This window comes from Colletotrichum karsti, assembly GCF_011947395.1.
Source record: "Colletotrichum karsti strain CkLH20 chromosome Unknown Scaffold35, whole genome shotgun sequence".
In the NCBI taxonomy this organism is placed as follows: domain Eukaryota; kingdom Fungi; phylum Ascomycota; class Sordariomycetes; order Glomerellales; family Glomerellaceae; genus Colletotrichum; species Colletotrichum karsti.
The window spans coordinates 25,524-48,868 of NW_024065935.1; the positions used below are offsets into that span (position 1 = coordinate 25,524).

General features: G+C 54.9%; 5 protein-coding genes across 5 annotated transcripts; 4 read left to right on the forward strand and 1 right to left on the reverse strand.

Moving 5' to 3' along the window:
- Positions 1 to 1,759: 1,759 nt before the first annotated feature.
- Positions 1,760 to 3,259, forward strand: CkaCkLH20_09617 (uncharacterized protein; the record flags this gene model as incomplete). The annotated part of the gene is made up of 8 exons (XM_038892332.1): positions 1,760 to 1,840; positions 1,996 to 2,089; positions 2,146 to 2,187; positions 2,239 to 2,393; positions 2,455 to 2,492; positions 2,541 to 2,678; positions 2,731 to 3,150; positions 3,208 to 3,259. The coding sequence occupies 8 exons, from the start codon at positions 1,760 to 1,762 to the stop codon at positions 3,257 to 3,259; spliced, it is 1,020 nt and encodes a 339-aa protein (XP_038742215.1).
- A 2,131-nt stretch (positions 3,260 to 5,390) lies between these two features.
- On the forward strand, positions 5,391 to 6,524 carry CkaCkLH20_09618 (early nodulin 75 protein precursor; the record flags this gene model as incomplete). Its single annotated transcript, XM_038892333.1, has 1 exon — positions 5,391 to 6,524. One exon carries the CDS (start codon positions 5,391 to 5,393, stop codon positions 6,522 to 6,524), a length of 1,134 nt encoding a protein of 377 aa, XP_038742216.1.
- A 1,315-nt stretch (positions 6,525 to 7,839) lies between these two features.
- On the reverse strand, positions 7,840 to 9,147 carry CkaCkLH20_09619 (uncharacterized protein; the record flags this gene model as incomplete). The annotated part of the gene is made up of 1 exon (XM_038892334.1): positions 7,840 to 9,147. One exon carries the CDS (start codon positions 9,145 to 9,147, stop codon positions 7,840 to 7,842), a length of 1,308 nt encoding a protein of 435 aa, XP_038742217.1.
- A 4,804-nt stretch (positions 9,148 to 13,951) lies between these two features.
- On the forward strand, positions 13,952 to 16,885 carry CkaCkLH20_09620 (putative transcription initiation factor TFIID subunit A; the record flags this gene model as incomplete). Its single annotated transcript, XM_038892335.1, has 3 exons — positions 13,952 to 16,096; positions 16,148 to 16,378; positions 16,427 to 16,885. 3 exons carry the CDS (start codon positions 13,952 to 13,954, stop codon positions 16,883 to 16,885), a joined length of 2,835 nt encoding a protein of 944 aa, XP_038742218.1.
- Positions 16,886 to 18,121: 1,236 nt separating this feature from the next.
- CkaCkLH20_09621 (proteasome regulatory particle subunit) lies at positions 18,122 to 19,962 on the forward strand (the record flags this gene model as incomplete). Its single annotated transcript, XM_038892336.1, has 3 exons — positions 18,122 to 18,362; positions 18,432 to 19,759; positions 19,819 to 19,962. 3 exons carry the CDS (start codon positions 18,122 to 18,124, stop codon positions 19,960 to 19,962), a joined length of 1,713 nt encoding a protein of 570 aa, XP_038742219.1.
- Positions 19,963 to 23,345: the final 3,383 nt, after the last annotated feature.

Sequence of the window (23,345 nt, forward strand, 5' to 3'; positions counted from 1 at the left end):
CTTGGCCATTCCACGTTTTATCGTCTTCCCTCCAGTGTGGCCCGTGGCGCATTGAATCAACTGAACCTCGTTTCAATGACAAAGTTTGGAAACACGTAGTTGAGTCTGAAAGAATTTGACCCCATCAAGTCGGGCCATCCATGCTCCTCCATCACCCTCAACGTGGGCAGTTGACGCCGGGGACAACACGGAGTTACCTTTATCGTCTTGGCATCGCGGGGCCCGGAATCTCCCCCGGTAGCCAAAAGCTGGCTCATTCACTCGCGGCTACGTGTTCCGCAACCCCTGCTGGCTTAGCAATTGGTTGTGTATCCGCGATAGAGACTTCCTGCAGAGTGCTAACGAAGCAGCAATGGCCCATTGCGGTTTAGTTGGTTAATATTCCTGTTCACCTATGGAACGATTTCGCCTTCACTAAAAGCTGAGTGCTGCGTGCAGCGTCCCCTGTCACAGCCTGACTGTCACTTACTCATTCGCTCCAATGCGAGGGGCATAGGAATTCCTCTTGTAGAACAATGCCCGCTGTAAAAGTGCCCGATTCAAAAGTATGCATGCATCGTGCCCGCCAAGGAGAGAGGTTTGGTTAAATGGTTGGTCCACTTGGTCAGATAAATGGAGACGGCCCCCTTGAGAACTGGGGAAATTAGTTGTTGTCTCTTCACCCCAAGCACCGACTGGTGATCATTCCATAGCAAGAAGAAGGCCCAATTCCAATTAAGACGGTTGCTATCCATGGATTCATGTTACAAAATTCAAAAACTCGCTACGTTGGCTGCTAATGCCGCTTCTGAGGTTTCTGATGCCCCGATCGATGCTGTAACTACCAACACAGGGAATCTTATCCCCTTTGGTGACCAAGTAAGAATCGTGTTACCTGCATTGATCGGACATCGTAGCCTGTTAAATACTCACTCTCACAGGATGACGCATTGAGTGAACTCGACACTGTACGTGAACGGGGTTCGTGTCTTCATGCGGCACAACAAGAAGGAACTCGTTGTCTCTTACAGCGCAGCCTAGCCTCGTTAAGCACTGGCATCACCACCTCAGTACGCATATAATGTGAGGAGAACGGACGCGATGATTACGCATTTAAGGATGGAGGTTAAGAGGTGATAGAGTATCGAGGAGATAGAGTAATTGATAGGTAAGTAAAAGTAAGAAGGAATACTTTAGCTAGTTATCTTACCACCTGGCCGAGGATTGTGTCCTCATCGTCGTCTTGGCATCGCACGCGCGGAGACGGGCTCAGACTCCGAAGAATTGAGTATCCATTGTCTCCGCAAAAGCTGGGTCTCCGCGCTGTGATGCTTGTTCGCGCAGCGGTTTTGCTTCCCGCCAGTCCCCGCCGGCTCAGCGATTGGTCAAGAAGCATGTAGTGGGAGCCTCGTGATAAAACATAATGTGGTTCAACAGCCTGGTTCAACGCAGTGTTTTCCGGTAACAGCCAGTACCCATCACTCAGTGCCTGCCGCCGTCGTAAATCGCACAAGGCCCCTGCCGCAGGATGACTGTCATTTCCTCATTTGTTCTGATATGAGGGGGGCGTCTTCCATTTACAGGTGATGCCTCCGCTGCAGCGCTGTCTGGCAAACATGCATACGGCAGCACAGCCAAGGAGAGGGGGCTGGAGGGTAGGCCACATAAAATCTCCCGTTCCCCAGAAGTCTCTGAGACCTGTTGTTTTCTCCGTGTTGCACAAACAACGCGGGTGAAGAAATCAGCCGAAAAATTACCCTATCGACCCAATCTGTTCGAAATGTTGGCTTCCAACGCCGTACCTGGGACGCAGCCCAACACTGCTGTTGACCATGAGGTCACAATTGCTGCCGAGGAAGCTGTAATTCAATCTTGTCTCACACCTTCCCGATAGGATCACTCGCTAAGCACTTGAGACTTGAACAGTATGATCCCAGCGCGGAAGACGTCGACAGCGTGTGTACTCCCAGAGAATTTCCTTCAGACTAAACGGTAAAGCTAAACAGGGTCTTGTAGCGAAGCCTGGCGTCATCGAGCACGAGTGTCAACAGCTCTGTGATGGGGTTTAGAGTTGAGAACGGACGAACTTACCATAGTTACAAGGAGGGAAGTAAGTGTCAAGCCCGAATCAGTCTGTCAGACCAAATAATAACCGGAATGTCGCAGAGTACATGGTGCCCAACGACGACAGAGAAGTAGAGAGGCTTGGTAGGTGTCTGTGGGAAACCTTGCTCTGCATTTGAGGTGCTGACAGACCAGACCTCCAGCACAACATGTTCATGCAAACCTTCGACGGCAGGCTGGGTACTGCTCCTCCCAACAGGCCCGATGCAACGGTTCGAAGGGTTCTTGATGTTGGCACTGGAAGTGGCATCTGGGCAATGGACTTTGGCGATGACCACCCTGAGACCGAGGTATGTCTATGGCCTCCTGATGTCGACTATCTGTTGGGTGTTTTATGTTAACTTTCAACAGGTCCGAGGCATTGATTTGTCGGCTGTGTTCCCTGAGTTGTAAGAAGATCATTCTGGGATCGCTCTTCGCAAAGCTGATCAGTATAGTACGCCGCCGAACGTGAAATTCGAGATCGACGACTTGGAAGAGCCGTGGACCTATTCCCAGCCTTTTGATTACATTCATAGCCGCATGATGAACTCATCGATCAGCGACTGGAGGAAGTACATCGAGACATGCTATGAGTAGGTTATAAGTCGGACTGTCGCAAGCCTCAGCTACTGACCACTTCAATAGTAACCTGACCCCTGGGGGGTACTTGGAGCTCAACGAAATCGACATCGTACTGCTCTCTGATGATGGTTCTCTCAAGCCAGAACATTCGATCTACAAGATCGGAAGGCTCCTGGAAGATGCAACTGAAAAGGCTGGCCGTAAATATCAGAACATCAAGGAGCTAAAGCCTATCCTCATGGAAACCGGCTTTGAAGACGTGACGATGCAGCAGTTCAAGTGGCCCACTAACCCCTGGCCAAAGGACCCCAAGTATAAGACACTTGGAGAGTGGAACAACGAGAACTTGTTCCAAGGCTGGGAAGGTATCTGCATGGCGCCTCTCACGAGAGCCCTTGGCTGGACTAGGGAGGAAGTCATTGTTTTGATGGCCCAGAACCGCAAGGACTTCAACAACCGCAATATCCATGCGTACTTCTCGATGTGAGTAATCTCGCGTCATCTCGCTTGGCTGCGCTCTGCTAACATGATGGACTTCAGTTGGTCGATTTACGGAAGAAAGCCTGAGAAGAAGGAAGACGACAAGGCTTAGACTGATGAGTTGGTTCAGTATCAAATGCGACTCGGGGTGTTGCTGGGGTGATGGGGAGGGAGGTGGTGGTTTTCTCAGCCAGGAGTCTGTGCATTTCATTCTTTCCGTACACGAGTCTTCCCAAGCATCTTCATCGTAACATCTCTCATGAATTGGTGTGGTTATGTCCAGATCTTTGTTGATGTATGGGGCAGCTTATCGACAGCATATAAAGTTAAAAGCCGGCGTCACATTGCAAAGCTACTATGCTCTCCTCTTTCTCCAGCCTTACCAACATGTAACTGCCAGGCTCACACCAGACGTCGCGGCAGCATATCACTCGATCTCCTGGGTACTCCGGCAAATGGCGTAAATATGCATAAATCTGCATTTTTTCAAGTCAAATTCAGGTCGACTGCTTCAGCTTCCAGTGATGACTCATTCGACATTGTGCCCTGAGGAGTGTGGCTACAGAGCAAATGACATACCCGTCGTAATCTGGGACGCAACACTCCATCATTGCTGCTTCTAATTTGGGAATATTCGACCACAGGCCGCAACACAGGAGCGAGACAGCTCAATATGTTGTGGGAATTTCAAGATCTTCAATATGACCTATTTTAGATGCGATCCAACTCAGATTTCTATTCAATAAGGGGATCAACCATTGGCCTGGCTAGAAATACTGCAGTCCCAGTAAAGAGGAGGAAAGTGTTTCGAGGCAAGGCATTTATACCAACATCGCCGGGTACCCGAGGCTCTCCTTCAACCATGTGACGGCGCACCGTTATGCGAAGCTCTCTGGCAGCTGGTATTGAATATGCAACTGATTGATGCTTCATTAAGCTTGAATAGGTCATGTCGCCCTAGTTTATATTCTCATGTGACGGGCAATAGGATGGAAGTCTACATCCACCAGGTCGTTGTACTCTCTTGCTCCATACTCTGGATCTTCTTGATTTCACATGGGGTCTTGGATAGGTGATCTCCATCAAGGACAAGTTTGACCTTCATCCGGCCTTTACTCAACGCTCTCTATCTCCCATCATCATCTGCCGTTGCTACATATATGGTCGTTTTCAGAGTATTTCGGCGGCTTTCCGGCCGCTATCCGTACCGATATGACATGTCAGAGGCCCGTATCATATCGAATCCACTCAGGAGCTGGCTAAACCATGTCGATGGGCATACAGCTCGCGGGCTGGATCTACAACTAACGATGGGTTTTCACCTCCAATATCCGTTCCGGGAGCCCCAAGAGACCTTGGCGAAGACCGGACTCTTTCACGAGTCCCATAAGGGAAGGGATCTCACCAAATCGTCCCGATTATCAGATCTAACCGCATCCGCGTCTCACAAGACTGTTCTCCCCGCGAGACACGTACGTTACGCGATTCACGTCGCCAAGCAAGATAACAACACAAATATGCCAAGGCCATAAACCCCGTATCCAAAAGGCCCTCTACTTCAGGTGACATTGCCAGCTTTCAACGCGATGCCCTCTTCCAGCTCAAGTTGAGACTCGGCGGCCTGTCTCATCACAACACGAGAAAAGGTGATCAGGAAAGGGCAAGGTCCGTCGATGTCTTACCCTCCCAACTCCAGCTAGCAGCTCGCGCGCATTCCGGACTAACACGCCTTCGCGAGAAACCCGTCTCAAAACGAGAAACGCCTCGTCGAAGAATGCGGGACCTACTACTCGGGAGCGCGGATCGGGACGGTTCAAACGTCGCTTCGAACGCCGCAAGCCCCGTCTAATCTTGTTTCCCGCGGGGCCCGACGACATCATCTTTTTCACCAGGTTCAACGCTTCTGAGGGAAGGCTCCGGATCTGGCATCTTGTGTGTTCACATCCCTCATCCCTTCGGTGCGGTTGTGATGTCTCTCTTTTTCTCAGCGGCCTTGGCGTTCCTCGAGCCGATATCCACGTGTAGAATGCGCTCATTTCCAATTCCCCCGCGCGTCGTTCGTCGGCATCGTGAAGCCGAGACGGCATACCTTACCTCAGGTGAGAAGTCCAGTCATGATGATGGAACTCCCAAGGCGAGTATATATAACTCTCCTCGGACCCTCATACACAAACATCCCCTTCATCACCAACCCTACTCTCCACCAAACCCTCACCTCCTAAACCCTCTTCACATCCCCCACCATGCGCCTCACAACCCTCCTCACGGCCCTGGCCCACGCCGCCGCCGCCGCCGCCGCCTGCGCCGAGGACAACTGCTACCGCAACATCCAACGCCAGCCCTCCGCCAGCGCCTTCTGCGCCACCTTCACCACCTCCTTCGTCGCCCGCCCGACAAACCTGCCGGACGGCATCCTCTCCTCCTGCGGCGCCCCCCGGCTGTCGAGCGCCTGCTCCTGCGTCTACCCGGGCGGAGGCTCCGGCTGCTCCCCCGTGACGGTGACGGAGACGCTGGCGGCGGAGAGTGTGACGATCACGGCGACGTTCGTGTCGACGTTGACTGTGTTTTCGAGTGTGCCGCCGGTGCCGCTTCCGTCGCCTATCGATGAGAGTTCGGTGCCGCCTGTGCCGTTGCCGTCGCCTATTGAGGAGAGTTCCGTGCCGCCGGTTTCTCTCCCGTCGCCGGGGTCTTCGGTACCGCCGGTCCCGCTGCCGTCGCCGATCCCGGACTCCTCGGTCCCTCCGGTCCCGCTTCCGTCACCTATTGATGAGAGCTCCGTCCCTCCGGTCCCTCTCCCCTCGCCCATCTCCGAGTCTATCCCTCCGGTCTCTCTCCCGTCACCCATCTCCGAATCCTCGATCCCCCCGGTCCCGCTTCCGTCACCAATCGACGAAAGCTCCGTTCCTCCCGTCCCTCTCCCATCCCCCATCTCCGACTCCTCGGTCCCTCCGGTCCCTCTACCGTCGCCAATCGACGAGAGCTCCATCCCTCCCGTCCCCCTCCCGTCCCCCATCTCGGAAGAGCCCCCCACCCCAACATCCCCCTCCACCGGAATCCAATGCACGTCCATCCCGCAAGCCAGGGCGACCTACACCCTTTACTTCGCGGGACTTTCCGTGCTCCCCTCGAACTTCTTCACGGACTACACCCTCTTCACCATCTACGGCGGCGAGCTCGACGCCTGCGCCGCCCTCTCCGCCTGCGCCGCCGCCGTCGACGCCAACGGCTACCGCTCCTTCTACGTCGCCTTCCGCCCCGGCGTCTCGGGCCTCACGAGGGGCTCGTACCAGTGTTACGTCTCGAGGAGGGCGTTGAGGGATCCCGCCGCCTTCTCGCTGCCTAATCCGTTGGTTCGGGAGGTTTATGCTTACAGCTGAGCGGTGGTGGTGTGAGAGGGACTTACTTGCTAGGAATGGGAGATATCTCGGTGTCTTCATCCATCCGCTGAATTTAGCTAGGGCAGTTAGTTCTTCTCCCTCCAAATCAAACTTCCAATATCAATCCCCCAATCTCAAACTGTATGTGCCTTGAAGACCGAGAACAAGAAATCAAGAACAAGAATCTCCACATCCCGTCTCCCCGCGGCACCGCCGTGCAACTCCGGTCCAACCCGGCCGCCCCACGCCGACACACGTGCCGTCTCCACATCCCAGACCGCCGTTTCCCTTCCGGCCCCAGAACCCGGAAGACCGCAGCGCCCCTCATGTCCAGTCCAGTCCAGTCGCCTACCTCCTGTGCCGTCCAACACATCAGCAAACCTCCACAATCGTCAACAACCAGTCCTCCATCGACCACGTATCTCACAATCGTCACCGAATCAAAATGCGACTGCCCTACGCTGCATCCAGCCGCATCTAACCCCGTCCAATGAGAACCCCCCAACTCACCGAAAACCACCGCGGAAAGCCGGGTGTATTTCTCGCGCTCGTGTGAGTGGGCGATGATGATGAATCCCGAGTAGACCATTCGCAAAGGCCTCGACGTACCGATGCTGACTGATACTCACTGCACAACACACAACACAACACAACCACCCCTCCCTCCCTCCTCCCGCTGATCCGCTGCACGTCATCGACGTCGCCATCGAATCCAGACCACCACCATCAAACACACCGCCCAGATAAGCCCACGAGACGGCGTCGACGGCTCTCTTCGTTTTCGCCTCCCCCGCACGACGCTCAGACACTCGGTACACTAGAGCGCGGGAAGATTCGATAGCCTCAGGTGGGTGAATGCTAGGCTGCTTGCTAGGCGCATGGACATAGAAAAGCTGTCGCAAGGCATGTGGTGGTTGAAACAGGGCATCCATTTCATCAGAGCGATGAGGCTCTTCTACGTAACACCGACTCTATCGCAAGAATGAAGAACTGCTACTCCGCGCTGTGAATCATGAATGTGCTCTCCGCGTTCGATGCAACGAGGAAAAGTCTAGCAAACAGGTATCAATCCAGATAAGACATTTCTTGACATGCCAAACCGAGACAAGTACGCAGAAAGAAGAAAAGAACACGGTCGTAAAATCCCTCGTCGTCAGGCTGTCGTCATCATCATCCATCGTGAATCCATCCCCGTATGTTCATCGTGGAAAACATCGTATTTGCGCTCGCCAGAACTCGGCGAGACGCGGGTGTGTGCACCGTGGTGCATAAAACGTATATATCATATCCCGGCACGGTCAAATCCAGGCCGTGTTCACGGGCTCGGAGACTCGTACTCCATCCAGTACGGCAGCTCCTTGGCAAGGGTCTCGTGGTCGCAGTAATACACGCCCTCGACCTCGCTGTCGGGTTCATCGACCTCGTCGATGCGCTCCGGCGGGGGGTCCTGAAAGTGAAGCTGAATAAAGCTGCGGCGGACAGACGGGTCACCGACCTTTCGCCTGAGCCTCCTCGCGCTGGACCCGACAGCATCGGGGTCGAGCGGCGTCCAGTCCTCGTGGTCCGAGTCGCTGCGCTCCGAGATGGTGCGCTTGCCAATGGACGACCCGTGGGAAAGGCGTTTGCGCAAGCGCAGCGCGCGTTGCGTGTGCAAGAACGCCTTGTGATCGGCGTCCGTGGTGTCGATGTCGGAAGAAGAATCCGAGTCGGAGGCTGAGCAATTCAGATTACGCATATCGCGGGTAAGGCCATGAGGGAGCTCAGGGGGCGGAGCAGGGGCACGGGAGCGAGAGCGGGCTGAGGCCGGGGAAGAGAAGCCTGAAGGGGCGATGGTGCCGGTGCGGTCTTGGTCCATGGGGTCAAAGTCGGACAACTCTTCGAGGGTGAAGTTTGCTTTTGCGCCTGGCGCGGCAACCGCGGCGGGCACAGGAGCCGGCCGGGGTTCTTGGGTTTGGGGAAGGATTTCGGGGTCGGAGTCGGAGTCGGACGAATCTGAATCTGAATCGGATTCTTCGTCGTCTTCATCGTCCCCTTCTTCATCGTCCCTTCCCTCCTCTTCTTCTGCATCATCTGAGTCCTCCTCGGAGCTGCTGTCGACGGCCATGCGTGGATGTATGGATGGATGCATAGACGGGTGGATGGATGGCTGCATGGACGGCGGCATAGGTGCCCCCATTGCTGCCTGAATGCAGGGTGGTAAAGGAGCTGATGGTGGCATCATGTCCATATCATCGTCCTCATCCTCGCTGTCTTCCTCGCTGTCGTCGCTGTCTTCTTCATCGTCGCTGTCCACATCTTCGTCTACGACATGCGGTCTTGCTTGAGGCAATTGCTTCTGAGGAGGTTCGGAGTCGGATTCGGATTCCTCCTCATCGTCGGATTCTTCAGACGAGGTGCGGGGTGACAGCTGGGCGAAGCGATTGGAAGGAGTGAAGCTGAATTGGTGGCCATTGCCGGTAGGTTGGATGCCCGACTCCTCAAGCAAGACCGGACGGTTGATGTTGTGATATGGTGGCAAGTAACGGGCGGCGTACTTCTTGCGGTGATGCATCGGGCGAGACGAAGCAGATGTAGGGGACTGAGGCGGTGAGTTCGGGTCTGGGCCTCCTAAAGGACCCAGCATCGTGCTAGGTGTTGACGGCCGTGCCTTACGAGGCATATCGTCGAAGAGGCCGGTCGAAGGGCAATTGAGATTGTCCAGAGGACAAGATCGTGTTGTTCAGGTTTGAGACCTTTGCGAGAGATCGCCGTTCCGGCAGTCGTTCTTTTTTCTGGGCGTTGATCTTATCGATCGGGGCCTCTAGTTGGGGGCTCTCGGTCTTTTTTTGGTCTTGGATGTGGGGAAGAGGTGAATTGGCGGGGGGAATGGGACGGATCAGATCAGCTTTCCCACTAGCGACGGCCGGTAGATTGATTGTGTGGTGAGAGATGTGCGGTGAGCAAGTTGGGTAATGTAAGCAGAGTTGTGGCAAGTCAAGGCGTCAACAACCAGAGGAAAAACCTCCAACAAGGAGAAGAGGATATTCGGCTGTGGTTGAGAGTTGTCATGATAGATCTCGGGGGGAAAGTAGGAAGACGGAGCAGGGTGCTCTGGTAGTCCGGGTTGTTGCGCCTGGAATATCCTTTCGAGGAATGAATGGAGAGTGCCAATTGCGGACGAGCTAAATGACGCCGGACGGCTTTCTCTCTCGAATCCCAGCTCCACGTCTCGGCCCTTGCTGCTGGTGTCACCGACCCGAACAAGAGACAGTGGCAGAGAAACAAGAGGAGAATGTTTCGGGGGGACAAGGTGCGGGATCCCGGGTGTGGGGACGACGAAAATCGGGCGGGCGGTGACGATAGGACGGGCTTTGTCCTGGGCGACAAGGGATGGTCCTTGTCGAGGGGGGTTGCAGTAGAGCAGCAGCAGCAGCAGCAGCAGCACCGAATGGCTGACGCGAGAGCAGCGATTCTATGCAATTTGCATGCGCATGCGAGCAAAAGCAATGGTCAACAAGGCGATCTTCGGCGCTGGCCTGAGATGGATGCAACGGGCGGAGATGAGCGTGGGGGACCGTAGTAAAAGGAGGCTCAGGAATTTGTCGAAGGTGAGCTGTTATCCCGGAGCGTGGGATGAACACCGCAAGAGACGGCACGGAAAGGGAGAGGAATAAGATAGAAACAACGAAATGCCGTATGTCGGAGGGATGTTGATTCTGGATTCTGGGTCCCGGATCTGCTGGTCAACGATGAGCTGGCGTTTCAAGTGGAATGAGGACCTGGAGACGGACAGTCGATGGATATTTGATTCCTGGATCCTGGTTTTGGATTTGGTGGAGTTGGACGTCCGAGTTATCGGGACACCAGAACGAGTCTCACGGCGGCGTTTTGTCTCTGATCTGGCTGGATTCGACTCGGAGAGGGGTGGTGACTGCTCCGTGATAGGTTGATGCCGATGGCGCTGCCAGAAAGTCCGGTCTTATAGGTATGGCTGATATAATCCGTGAGATTGTCACGGACTGCCCCTTTATGCTGTCTGTCGTGAGAGACAGGGGATCGCGAGGATAGCAGTTGTTGATGATGATGGTCTAAGCGGAGGTAGACACACGTCAACGACAGAAAGAAGAAGAAAGAGAAAAAGAGGGAAAGATTTCCCAAGAGCGGGTGGGATAGAAGATAATTAAGAATTAAAAAAGAATCATCGCACATGTGCGCTCGCTGCAGCTTTGCCATACCCATGGCATGGCATGCAGCAAAGGGTACCCAGCAGCCAGGCGTGGGCAGACGAGCCTCTCATTGTTGGTCTCAAGGAGTCTGATGCCGGTGCTTGTGCTGCTGGGTCTGCTGGCACCTCTGGTGTTCCCGTCTGGCCGGTGTACTGTACGTACTTGCCGCAGCTTGAAAAGGCCCTCTCATCCTCTTCGCGAGTCTTCCTATCAGAAGCAAAAGAACGGCAGAAAAAAACTTGTCTGGCAGACGTCGATGTGTGCGTAGTCGGCGGGTTGGGGTTGGACGTGGGCGTGGTGATCCGCTCTCTTGCGCATTCTCGCGGGGCGCCGTAACGCCAGTTCGTGCCTTTGGGCAGCAATGCTCCAGGACTCACCCCGGTCTAGCCGTAGCCGTAGCCGTCGAGCCCACGGGTGTGCTTCCCGCAATTGAGTACTTCGTAGAAAACTGACATGTGTGTAATCGGGAAGGTGGTGTGCGGTCACGCATTTGCGCATGCCGCAGCGGCGGGCGGGCGGGCTTGCTGGGCTTGTACTGATGGCGGGTTGACTGGCTGCTCGGCTGGACTGAGCTGGATCGGGGAGAGACGAGCTGCGGGAGGACGTCCAATTGACGAGTCGTGAGAGTGATGGATTGACGGCGAGCGAAGACCGGGAGCGAAGTGGAGGGAGGGGTAGCACACCAACTGGAGGGGTGAGTTGTGTGGAGGAGGGGAGCGTTGGGATTGACGGCGCCGCTGGATCGGCGAACCATTCGCACCGTTTTTTCGTTGCTTTCTTCTTTCTTTTCTGCCGTGAATGGTTTTTTTCCAGGCCGAGAATCATTATTTGAGCTGTCGAGCCGTCCGGGGCTTCCCGTTGTTCGTCTCTGGTCCTATCGACGCCATACATCAACGGCCGGCATCAAGACAATTGGCGGCATGAGAAAGCAGCTACTGCTAGTGCGTGTTCTCGGTAGGAGTGCCCGTCATGTCGTGGAAAGCAGTAACAAGTAACGAGAAGCCGTGTTCCAACGTTGACGTCCATGATTCGTGTTCTTGGCAGCCATTCCGTGTTTGTCGAATACTGGTTGAGCGAATTCCCTCCATGAGGCCAGGCTATATGCTTCTAGTTGGAGACCGCAGCGGGATACTGGCTGGAGGCATCCGTGAATTTAGCCATCCGCAATGCACTGGACATCGTACCGCCTGGGGGCAGGAGAAAACCTGGGAGAAATAATTAGATTGCAGAGAAGGAAAAAAGGGCAGGCTGGGTAGCAGCACTCATGCCCAATGAACGAGGGTTCGAGATGGAGGCGAAAAGGCAGAGGCCCTGCAGGTTTTCGGTCGTCATGCAGGAAACTTGCAGCAGCCAGACTGCACCGAGAGAGAAAAAAACTTCAAAGACGAGGTGGGATTTGTGGAGAGAGGAAGAAGGCGGTCAGAAAAGGACACTGGTTGGCAATTGACTGGAAGAACGGGAGCACGCTCAATGTTTCTGCTGATTCTAGAAGGCGCCTTCGACTTCACTGCTCCTTCCTTCCTGGTAAAGACAAGGCCTTCCCTTCGCATCGCATCGGGCCTCGACGTCGACGTCGACGTCGTGTAACTCGAGCCGACGGCATTTCACCACGCCACGTTCTTTGAGCTTCCCGTCTGTCCATTTCGTCTCCCGATCATTGGAGCCAAGTCAGACATCCATCTTTGTGGCAGGTTGGAAAAATCACGACGCCGGGGGTGCTTCGAAGAGGCGGTTACATCCATCTAAAACGGTCTTCCTCGTCTCACTCAGGATGGCTAGGATGAAGATGAGGACTAATTGACATTGACCCCTGTAACCCGACGCTGACGGCCCCTCTTCTTAGCCTTTTTCCCGTTCCTTGCTGAGTGAGAAGATCCCTTACCCAACCCAAGCCTGGTGAACGATATCATCCACCAGTCTCTGCTGGGTTCAGGCTCACGGCAAAGAAACCGGTAACGACGAGCGCTGATCTCGGGCCGTCCCTGCGTTGGGCCGCCATAGAAGTCGCCGCCTGTCCGTCCTCCCCCGGCATCTCGACGACTGATTCACGGCGACAAAAACCTCACCCACGATGCCATCGTCTTCCTTGAGCTTCCGTCCCGCCTTAGGGCATGCCCCCGTCTATCTGCCCCTGCACCGGCCTCATGCGGCCATCTTCAAGTTTGTGTAATGGCGCATGGCGAGTTCGCGCCAGGATGGGTGGAAACAAACGGGGGCTCCATTCGGCTGCAGGACCGGCGGGCCTCTTCACGCAGGAGGACCGGCAGGAAGCCATCTCTGAGGTGTTGTTGGTTGTTGTTGGGCCGGGGCTTGTTTCGTTCCAGAAGATTTCTTATTTTGGAAGGACGAAGATGGTTTGAGGCTCTTCAACAAGTCTGCCATCATGACGGTGCAATCTATGCGAGAGGACGAGCTGCTTCGATCACCCCACGAAACCAAAGACCAAACGACCAGCACCACGAGTATCCCCATTCCAGGTATGCTCCGCAAAACATGCGTGATGTCGTGAATAGAGAAAAACACGGTGCCGTGGATCGAGATACGCCAAGTTGTACCCACGGGGCAAATCCGCACGCAGAAATCGTTACTAGTATTACTCTCATCGTCACTATCGTCATTGTCCTGGAGACACTGCGGTAGGGAGATTAGATGCCCTTTCTAAAGGTCGAGGACGTCCGTGGTTTTCCTAAAGGATGGGCGGTGATGATCTATGGTAGTCCGCATTGCAGTCAGCAACGGCCGACGTAGTTCTTCACCAACCAGAGTCAATTTTCAGTGGTTGTTCATATGTTAGATACCTTATGCCAGGAGAAGTAGGACTTCAATTTCGAATTATAGATAGATATCCAGGTTGATCAAGCTTTTCAGTGGTTGCCAACTGGGAGCCAAAGCTTAAAGTGCTTACCTGGAGGAGCGCGCCAGCTGGCCAATCATTGGGGGTCCGCCATCTCCACACGGAACTTTCCAGCTAGGTACTCGCGTGCATCTTGTCTCGTCGCAACATCAACCGCACCTGTTTCTACACCAGCCATCTTTTCTACCGTCATATTAATCACCTCACGGTCAAATCTATCTCCCTTGTTACGCGTAGAATCTCGTAAAGGCGTAAAATTTCGATTCGCTGTTCGAATCTGTAGTCTTTGTTTTCTTCTAACAACACCTCGCGAGACCACGAACCGAACCGAACCGAACCTTCGCGATCCCCTCTCGAATCCCGCGACGATGAACAATCAGGGCCAGCCTGGCCAGCCTGGCCCCGCGGCCGGTCAAGCCGCTCCGGCTGCGAATCGAGCGTCGCCCATGTATCGACCCGAAATGATGCGTAACTTGCCGATTCTGAACGACGAAGAGAAAGCCAAATATGAGCGCGGCCTCCGTCAGCTTTGGAACCACTTTGAGACGCATCCTGAGGAGTCAGCCCAGCACCAGGACGCGAAAAAGAAGATTCAGGACTTCACGAAGATGCTTCTTAACAAGTTGCAGCAGCGGAGGTTCCAAGTCCAGCAACAGCAGCAAGCCCAGCAGCAGCAGGCTGGTCAGCAGACGCAGCAGCAGCAGCAGCAGAGCCAGCCCGCGCAGGCTTCTACTCCCCAGCAGCAACAATCTCAGTTGCCTCAACAGCAGGCGCAGCAGCAAGCCGCGAACCAGAATGCTGGCGGAGTCACCGTCAAGACCGAACCCAAAACCGAAAGCACACCGGCGACGACAGCAGAGCCCGCGCAGGCTCCCACCCCCGCCTCGGCCCCAGCTCCAGCCGCCACCGCGCCAACTCCCGCCACGACCCAGCAGACACCACAGACGAGCCAGTTCCCGGAGCACATTTTGGTACACATTCGCTCAATGACCTTCCATCCGCCCATGTCTGTCATCGATAAGGGAACCGAAGCTGCGGCCCGCTGGTCAAACGACTTCAAGGCTAAGTACCTTCGAGCGTTGATGCAGATGGACCAGCAGGGAACCCAGATGAAGCGTATCGATCAGGTCATCAGGGACAGACAGGAGAAGGGCAACCCGTACACCCCCGACGAGATTAAGCAGCTACAGATCCGACGCGAGCACGCAAACAAGATGTACCAGGAGGCGCACAAGTTTGTGGACAACTTCCGCAAGAGCCAGGAAACCATCAACAAGCAGCGTGCCGCCGCCGGACAGGCCACCGGTGCTCGACCTCAGCAGCCTCAGCAGCAACAGCAGCAGCCCAGCCCAGCCGTTGCAGCAGCTCAGAATCCGGCTACTCAGGCTGGCGCCCAGCCTAGCCCGGTGCCTGCTGCAGCCGGCACTCCTGTGATGCAGAATCAGAACGCGACCGCGGTGAATGCGGCTCTCGAGGCTGCGAAAAATCAGGCTGCGCGTAATACTCCTCCGAACCAGCAGGCGCAACAGGCACACCAGGCCCAGCAACAGGCGCAGGCGCAAGCACAACAGCAACAGCAGCAGCAGCAGCAGCAGCAAGCAGCGCAACAACAAACTCAAACTCAGGCTCAGGTTCAGGCACCCACCCCTTCGGCCCCGACTCCGACAACTTCTCAACCTGCCCAACCTCAACAGGCAGTCGCACCTCCGCCGCCGCAGCAACAACAACAGCAGCAGCAACAGGCGCAGCAACAACACCAACAGCAGTTGCAGCAGCAGCAACAGCAGCAACAGCAACAACAAATGCAGCAGCAACAGCAGCAGCAGATGCAACAACAGCAACAGCATCAGCAAGCGATGGCTGCCCAGCAACAACAGCAACAGCAACAGCAGGCGCAGCAGGCGCAGCAGCAGCAGCACCCGCCTCCTGTCAACACCGCAATCGCCTCCGTCTCTGCCGCCGGCGGACTTCCTTCGGCAGGCACCCCGACCCAGAACCGCGTCGCGACTCCCCAGTCAGCTGTCGCAGGCGGACCTGGCCAGGCGCTTTCTCACTCCGCCGCCGTCTCTCGCGCAAACCAGCGCATGAACTCCCAAACCTCCATTCCCCTTCAACAGCAGCAACCTACTAGCACTCCTGGATCTGCCGGCGCTCAGGGAGTGATGGGATCCGGAGCTATCCCTCAGCAACCGTCGCATCCTACCCAGCCCACGCAGACCCTGGTCTCCAAGCTTCCCATTCCAAAGCAGCTTCCCGAGAAGGCGACCGCCGTGCCTACGCCTGTCGCGATGACTGGTGGTGCTGGAGCCGGTCGCCCTACCTACACTGGCGGTGGCGGCGTTGCTGGAGGTGTTATGGGCCAGCCCGCGATGACTAAGATCCCCGCGTACGTCCATGAGGCCGAAGGCGATCACGTGCTCAGCAAGAAGAAGTTGGACGAGCTTGTCCGTCAGGTCTGTGGTGGAAGCGGCGAGGGTCAGGACCCCAACATGCTGACCCCCGAGGTCGAAGAGGTTAGTTCCTTCTCAGTTTCATGGGAACCTACGATGCTAACATCAGAACAGAGCGTCTTGACCATGGCCGACAGTTTCGTGGACAACGTCCTCGAGACCGCTTGCCGCAACGCCAAGGAGCGCGGATCCAAGGTCCTCGAGATCCGCGACATCCAGCTGGTCCTCGAGCGCACCTACAACATTCGCGTCCCGGGTTACTCGTCTGACGAGCTGCGTACCGTGCGCAAGATCCAGCCCTCAACCGCCTGGATCACCAAGATGAGCGCTATTCAAGCCGCCAAGGTTACTTCCGGCAAGGGCGAGTAGGACGACCCCGACGAGTTACCGCAGCAGGCACCGGCGCCCAAGAAGAAGCGTGCTTCGGTGAAGCGTGGCGTGGCCAAGAGTGTTCGGTTTTTCGAGGGCGAGGAGAGTGGCAATAGTGATGGCGGTGCTTCTCGGGCTACCACCCCCGTCCCAGGCTTTTCGCAGTCGGTCACTCCGGTCAAGGGTTCTTCAAAGGCTGCTCCGGCCAAGGGTTCCTCCGTGACTTCTACGCCGGTCAAGGGTTCTTCAAAAGCTGCCGCTACGGCCAAGGGTTCTTCTCGGACTTCTACACCCGCCAAGAGCCGTCAGACCGCGTCTGGTTCTCTTCAAGGCTTCGGCTCGGGCTTTGGCTCCTCTGGAGCGAACTCGCCGGCTAAAGGACCAGCTATGATTCAGTACCCTACACCCGAGGAGTGGAACGAGAACAGTTCGGATAACCAGCATTACCCGGACCAGATCGAGATCAACTGGAAGAAGGCGTAGTGTGCACGTGTTGGGGGAGGGTAACCTGGAATTCGCTTGGTTTTACGGAACGGATAAGAGGGCATGATGAGGCGTTTCGGTAACCAAGGTGGTCTTTTGGCGGCATTTAAACGTCGCGCTCATCATCGAGACCGCTCTTTCCTTAATTGTAGAGTATACCCAAAATTGACAACTGGAGATTTAAATAGCATTTCCTCCCACAGTGACACCCGAGTTTGGTGATGATCGAGGACGTCGTATGCTGAGTCAGCTGAAATCAGACCAGACATCGTGCACTTGGTGCCAGGCGGCAGCAAGGGAGAGCAAGAGTCCGGATTCGGCCGGATATCGCAAGCAGACATGCAGGTGGCGCGCCGCATTTCTCTCATCTTTGGATGAAGGCAGTTGAGCTCGCATTGCTGGTTGAGCGGAATGAGATTGAATTCAACTTGCGATGATCCTTGTGTTTTCATGCTGTTCTATGCACTTATTGAAGTTTGGTTTCTTAGGCCTAAAATGAGAAGGTAACATGATTTCGTGGTTGTACCTTAAAACCACCATCGTATGCTTAGTAATACCGTGTGGGAGGTGATTTGTGAAGGTGGGATTCGTGAATAATTACATAATTCGGCTGAGAGCTGCACAAGCAAATGGGCAATGTGGCAGGCAGCATCGACAACGTCACTCGCGCCTGCGGCCCGTGTGCCCCTTCAGTTTTGGGGATGGACCACGCTCCCAGCAGACCCGGCAATCTCGCTCGCTTAGCTAAGGTACAAAGACTATACATCTCTCCCCGCCAATATTTGCACCGAATCATCGTGTCCTCTATGTACCCTGCCCACCTCAACGAAGTACCGTGACCTCTCCCAGGCGGGCTAGCCTGTGTCGTCCCCCAAGGGCCTGAGTGCAGCAACCTGAGCCTCAGGTATTCAATCTTTGAGCTCTCCTCCATCGAACCTTCTTGCATCGCGAGGCAAACAGCCAAACAACAACCACCCATTCCCATCAGCGAACGCCGACTCCGCGAGAGCTCCGACATCCAGCAGCGTGCACACTACTCCCTCGACCTGTGTCACCTGACTTTTCCCCCGTCTTCTCGATACCAGACACCTCACGACCCCGTCTATCTCACGCAAAACAACCCACCTAGCTCCCTCCTCTCCGGGCGCGATATCTCGACCGATCCCGACCGTTGCCATCCCAGACGGCAACCGGAGTGCCTCCTCAACACATCTACAGCTAGCCCGCTGAACAGACATGCCGGGTAAAACACCCTCGCGCAACGGGAAGGAGCCCCTCGAGAACGGCGTCCGCAAAGACGAGGCCAAGAACAAGAAGAAGACGGCAAAGGACGGCGACGAAGAGATGACTGTCGTCGTTCCTCCTTCGAAGAAGGCCGCTCCCCCGGCCGGTGATGCCGATGGTGACGTCGAGATGGGTGACGAGAACCAGGATGACGCAGAGGTCAAGGTCGACCCCGCGGTGCAGGCTGTGTCAGGTACGCAATGATTGATATCCAGGAACGTGTCCATTGGATGGTTCATACTGACGTTATTCTCTACGACAGACATCAAGAGCAATTTCGCTCTGCTAGATCGCGCCGTTGCCCTCTTCGATGCCAGATTCTCCCTCCGAGCCCTGCGGTCAATCTCGACCATTCGCAAGCGTCTGACGCCCGACATCCTCGCCCAGGCCATCGTCGAGACCTTCCCCGCGACCGTCACCTCTGGCAACGTTGCCAAGCAGCTTCTCATTGCTATCGGCCGCGAAAACGTCCCGCTGGGCCGCTCTAGCGGTGCTGAGATGGAGGTCGACAGCGAGCCCGCCAAGGCCGCGAAGAACGGCCAGAAGAAGGAGGCGAAGGAGATCATCCCGGAGATTGACATCTTCCTCGGCATCCTCGTCCAAGTTCACCTGTTCGACTCGAAGCAGTACCAGCGCGGAGCCGAATTCTCCAAGCAGCTCACCGACCGCATCCACACCCTGAACCGCCGCACATTAGACTCCCTCTCCGCCAAGGTCTACTTCTACTACTCCATGTTCTGCGAGAACCTCGCTCCTCAACCCTCGTCTCCCCAGTCCCCGGTCGTCGCCATCCGGCCGACGCTCCTGGCGGCTCTGCGTACCGCGGTGCTCCGAAAGGACATTGACACGCAAGCTTCGGTTATCGTGCTGCTGCTTCGCAGCTACCTGCTGACGTCTCACATCGCGCAAGCCGACCTGCTTGTTTCCCACACTCAGTTCCCCGAGAACGCTGCCAACAACCAGGTTGCCCGCTTCCTGTACTACCTCGGACGCATCCGCGCCATCCAGCTCAGATATACTGAGGCACACGAGCACCTGACGGCCGCGACCCGCAAGGCCCCCTCAAGTGCTGCCGCCGTGGGCTTCTCCCAGACCGCGACCAAGCTTCTGCTCGTTGTGGAGCTGTTGATGGGTGACATCCCCGAGCGCTCCACCTTCCGCCAGCCTACCCTCGAGCTGGCCCTTCACCCGTACTTCCTCCTCGTCCAGGCTGTGCGCGTTGGTAAGGTGCAGAACTTCGAGACGATTATTGCCGACCACGCCGATACCTTCCGCCGTGACGGCACCTACAGCCTGATCCTCCGCCTCCGCCAGAACGTCATCAAGACCGGTATCCGCATGATGTCTCTGTCGTACTCCCGCATCTCCCTCCGCGACATCTGCATTCGTCTCGACCTGGGTAGTGAGGAATCTGCGGAGTACATCGTCGCCAAGGCCATCCGCGACGGCGTCATTGAGGCCACCCTGGACCGCGAGCACGGCTACATGAAGAGCAAGGAAGTCGGCGATGTCTATGCTACGCGGGAGCCTGGTGAAGCCTTCCACGACAGAATTCGCGCTTGCTTAGCTCTTCACGACGAGAGCGTCAAGGTAAGCCCTCAGCAAATGTCCACTTGTTTCTGACGTCTAGCTAACCCACTTCCTCCCAGGCCATGCGATTCCCCATGAACCAGCACCGCCTCGAGCTGAAGAACGCCCAAGAAGCCCGCGAGCGCGAACGCGAGATGGCCAAGGAGATACAGGAGGGAGACTTGGACGAGGACGACCTCGGCGGCGACTTCGAGGGAATGTAAACAAACATTGTATTCTCTTAGCTCGCGTTGCCTTGTCTTATCAACTCTTTTTGCCGTTGGCCGGCCACATTCTACTTCCCCCCGCCCGTACCTGTAGAGTTTCAACAAAGTGGAATGGCGGGAGCAAACGAGCGCCAGGTCGGGTTTCCTTAATCAGGGGGCGGCGCTGGGGTCTTCAGCAAACGATTCGTGGTGGTGACGATAGACTTTTATTTTCTGATTTGTGATACGGGCATGCGTGCGTGCTGATGCGCAAGCGGTGGAGAGGGAGGAAGAGGGTGATGGATGTGTATGTGTGGACGGGAGTGCGGCTCCCGTTGTGTACTACCTAGATAACGCAAGACATGGAGAGTTTCGCCGACGAAGATTGTATTACTGGTGAGGTGATAGTGACGGTGATGATTGATGGTTGCTTTTGGGGAGTGATGACATTGTGGTAATGAGTGGAGGTTTGAGGCTCGGTTCGTGGGTATAAATACGTGATGCGTCTCTGTACTCTGGAGAGGACTGACAAGATGAATGAGAGAAGAACGAAGATTCGGATTTTGTTGAGGTCAGGATCTTTGAGACTTTTGTTGTCCATGTCAGGCAGGTCAGATGTGCTGAACGTTGCTCAGGGGTGGCCCCTTTACTGGGACTTGAAGCTCTGGGAGGAGGTTTGAGGGTGATCTAATTGGAATAGGTCGGGGACGGGGATGTGTGGCGAGGACGTGGTGAAGTGGCCTGGAGACGTGGGAAGTCGTCATGCAGAGAGGAGGGATTGGTTGAGACATTATGGGTATATATATCTGCCGCTGTTGTCTTCTTTTCCTGAGGCAGACATCATGTACTCCTTCCCGATGGTATCGCGGCGTAGACTGCCTCGGGCCTCATTATATGAGCTTACTTGCCGTCGTGGCCATCGTAGGCCGGATTGGTCTTGTTGGAAAGTGTTTGGGGATGATTGGGTTGGAATACGCAGAGGGAGATGAGGGAGAGTGAGGATGTGATTTAGGTGTGAAGATATGTGGGTAGACTCGTCGAGCAGGGTTGAGGAGGTGGAGGGTAGGTATATATATCCTCTGTTGTCGTACTCTTTGGAGAGGGTAGGCAATTTGGCATTTCCGATGTCTCAGAAGCATCAGATTCGCAGAGTCGGGCTGTGTTCACGGGTTCTTCCAGCAGATCTGTCCAGAGAATGGTCGGGGACCGAGACTTGAGTTAAGAGAAGGGGTTGATTGGTTGGAATAAGTTGGGAATAGGTTGGGGATGGAGATGGGGAGCGAGGACGTGGGTTGGTCAGGGTAGATGATTTAGCTCTTGGAAAAGGATGGTAGTCTTGTGTGATTTTTAGCCTAGACTTGGCTTGGGCATGTGCTGTTGAGTCTGAAGCGGAGAGACTTTCTGGTGGCGATCTGACTTGATGATGAGGCGAGATGATGTTTTTATAGGGGTGGTGATAGCAGCGACGGAGGGTGATCTTTAGATGGAAGTCATCGTGGACAGGAACTCGGATATGCTGTGAGAAGAATTGGGCGTGATGAGTTGGAATAGGTCAGGGATAGAGACGGGGAGCAAGGAGCAGTTCTGTGTAGGAGCTTCGTGTGTTCTTCCGGTCTAGACGTAGCTTGAGCATGTGTGGATGCGGAGGTTCCGATTAAATCTCTGAGAACCAGAGGAAATTTTCTTCTGACGAGAAGCTCATCTGGCTGAATGTTGGGGCCGAATGATCAGGCGAGTTGCTGTTTTTATAAGTCTGGCGATGGGAGAACCTGAGAATGCTTCTTAAATGGATGTTGTTATAGACCGGGACTTGGATGCGCTATGAGACAGGCTTGGGGTGATACATGAGGAATAGGTGAATAACGGAGACGGGTAGTCAGGAGGAAGTGTGGTTGAGAGGCGAGGAAAGACTCTTAGGAATTGGTTCTGTGATGTCTTGACGCTTTACTTAGTCTTTTTGATATCGGGGACGCTTGCATTAGCAACATTTACAGCCACTCCATGTGTGAAAGAAAGAAAACAAGTCGAGAGGTCCGGTTCTCGAGGATATTTAAGCTGACGTCAAGGCTGCCTTCGGACGCACAAGCTCAACCCGCTGGTTCAATCAGGTAAATCTCAGTTCGAGAGGATATTTAACAGGACAAGATAATGGCGTTGGATTTGGACTGTGACAGCCCTGAAGCATGTAGATTGATTGCTGACGAAGATGCCACGGGGCGGGGCACGTCGACGTCTGTTTGCTGCGTTAGATGGGTGACATTGTAGACCAGGACTTAGATGATCACGGGGCCCGGGGGCTTTGTGGTACCCGAGTGTTAGGGTAGTAATAAGTCAGGAACAGAGATGGGGAGCGAGGATAATGTCCGGTCGAGACGTGGGTAGAATCGACGAAGCGGTTAGGGGATGTTGGCTGGTCTTAATATTGATGCAGCGTCTGCGTGCTGGTCTTACACAAGAAGTTGAAAAGACAGTCTGGAGAACTAACATCGGTTGCATATTCTGTCTCTTCCCTAGTGTTCTATTCGCGTTAAATATGCCAAAAGCTGTTGGTGTTTCGTCGCGCCTGCCGCCTGGAGGCAGCGTGTTGAACTTGCGCCGAGATTTACGGCTGCGACTCGCGGAAGGTGCGGCTCAGGGTTATATTTAAGCTGACCCCAAGGCCATTTTCAAATTTTCAAACAACCAAGTGAAATAAGCCGGCCATTTGCAGTCTCCCACAGACTTTCGCTATGGGCAGTTCGATTATGGCCCTTCGACAGCGAAGCACTGGCGCCCTGATTCTGAGGATGGCCACGGGAGCGAATCGATGTTTCTGGTCTGATGAACGTCAACGGAACCGAAGAAGTCTGGGGGTGATACTGTGGGAATACTTAAGGAGTAAAGATGGAGATGATGGATGGATTAGATGAAGCAGTCCGTTTGAAAATCTCGCAGTCAAGGTATATGGGAATAGATGTGTCTGCACAATCGCTCTGGCAGTCGAGCTTCAGGGTGGAATAGCAAACCCTGACAGCCATGTGCTTGTTTAATTGCTGTCCTGGCCCCTGCTGTGAAAACGTCTGATACTGTGTGTATAAATATCGGAATTTGTTGCGGATGTGGGTGTTGAGGTTGTTTATTTTCCTAGAGTAGATTGCTACTGCATGGTTGGATGATGAGTATAAATTACCCCCTGTGAATTCCGTTGCAGCTTTGAGCATGCGGGGGCCAAGAGCAACATGTCTCATTGTCGCTGTTTCCTTCATTCCATTGTCATGGTTCTTCAGATCATTGCCGACATGGCAGTGTTCTGACTTCTATGACTGTTGTCTAGTCTCGCTTAGTCCTGGGCACTGCGAAATGTGCCTAGGAAGTATGGCCTAGAAACAGGTGAATAGGCGAGGGATGGAGACGGAGATGAT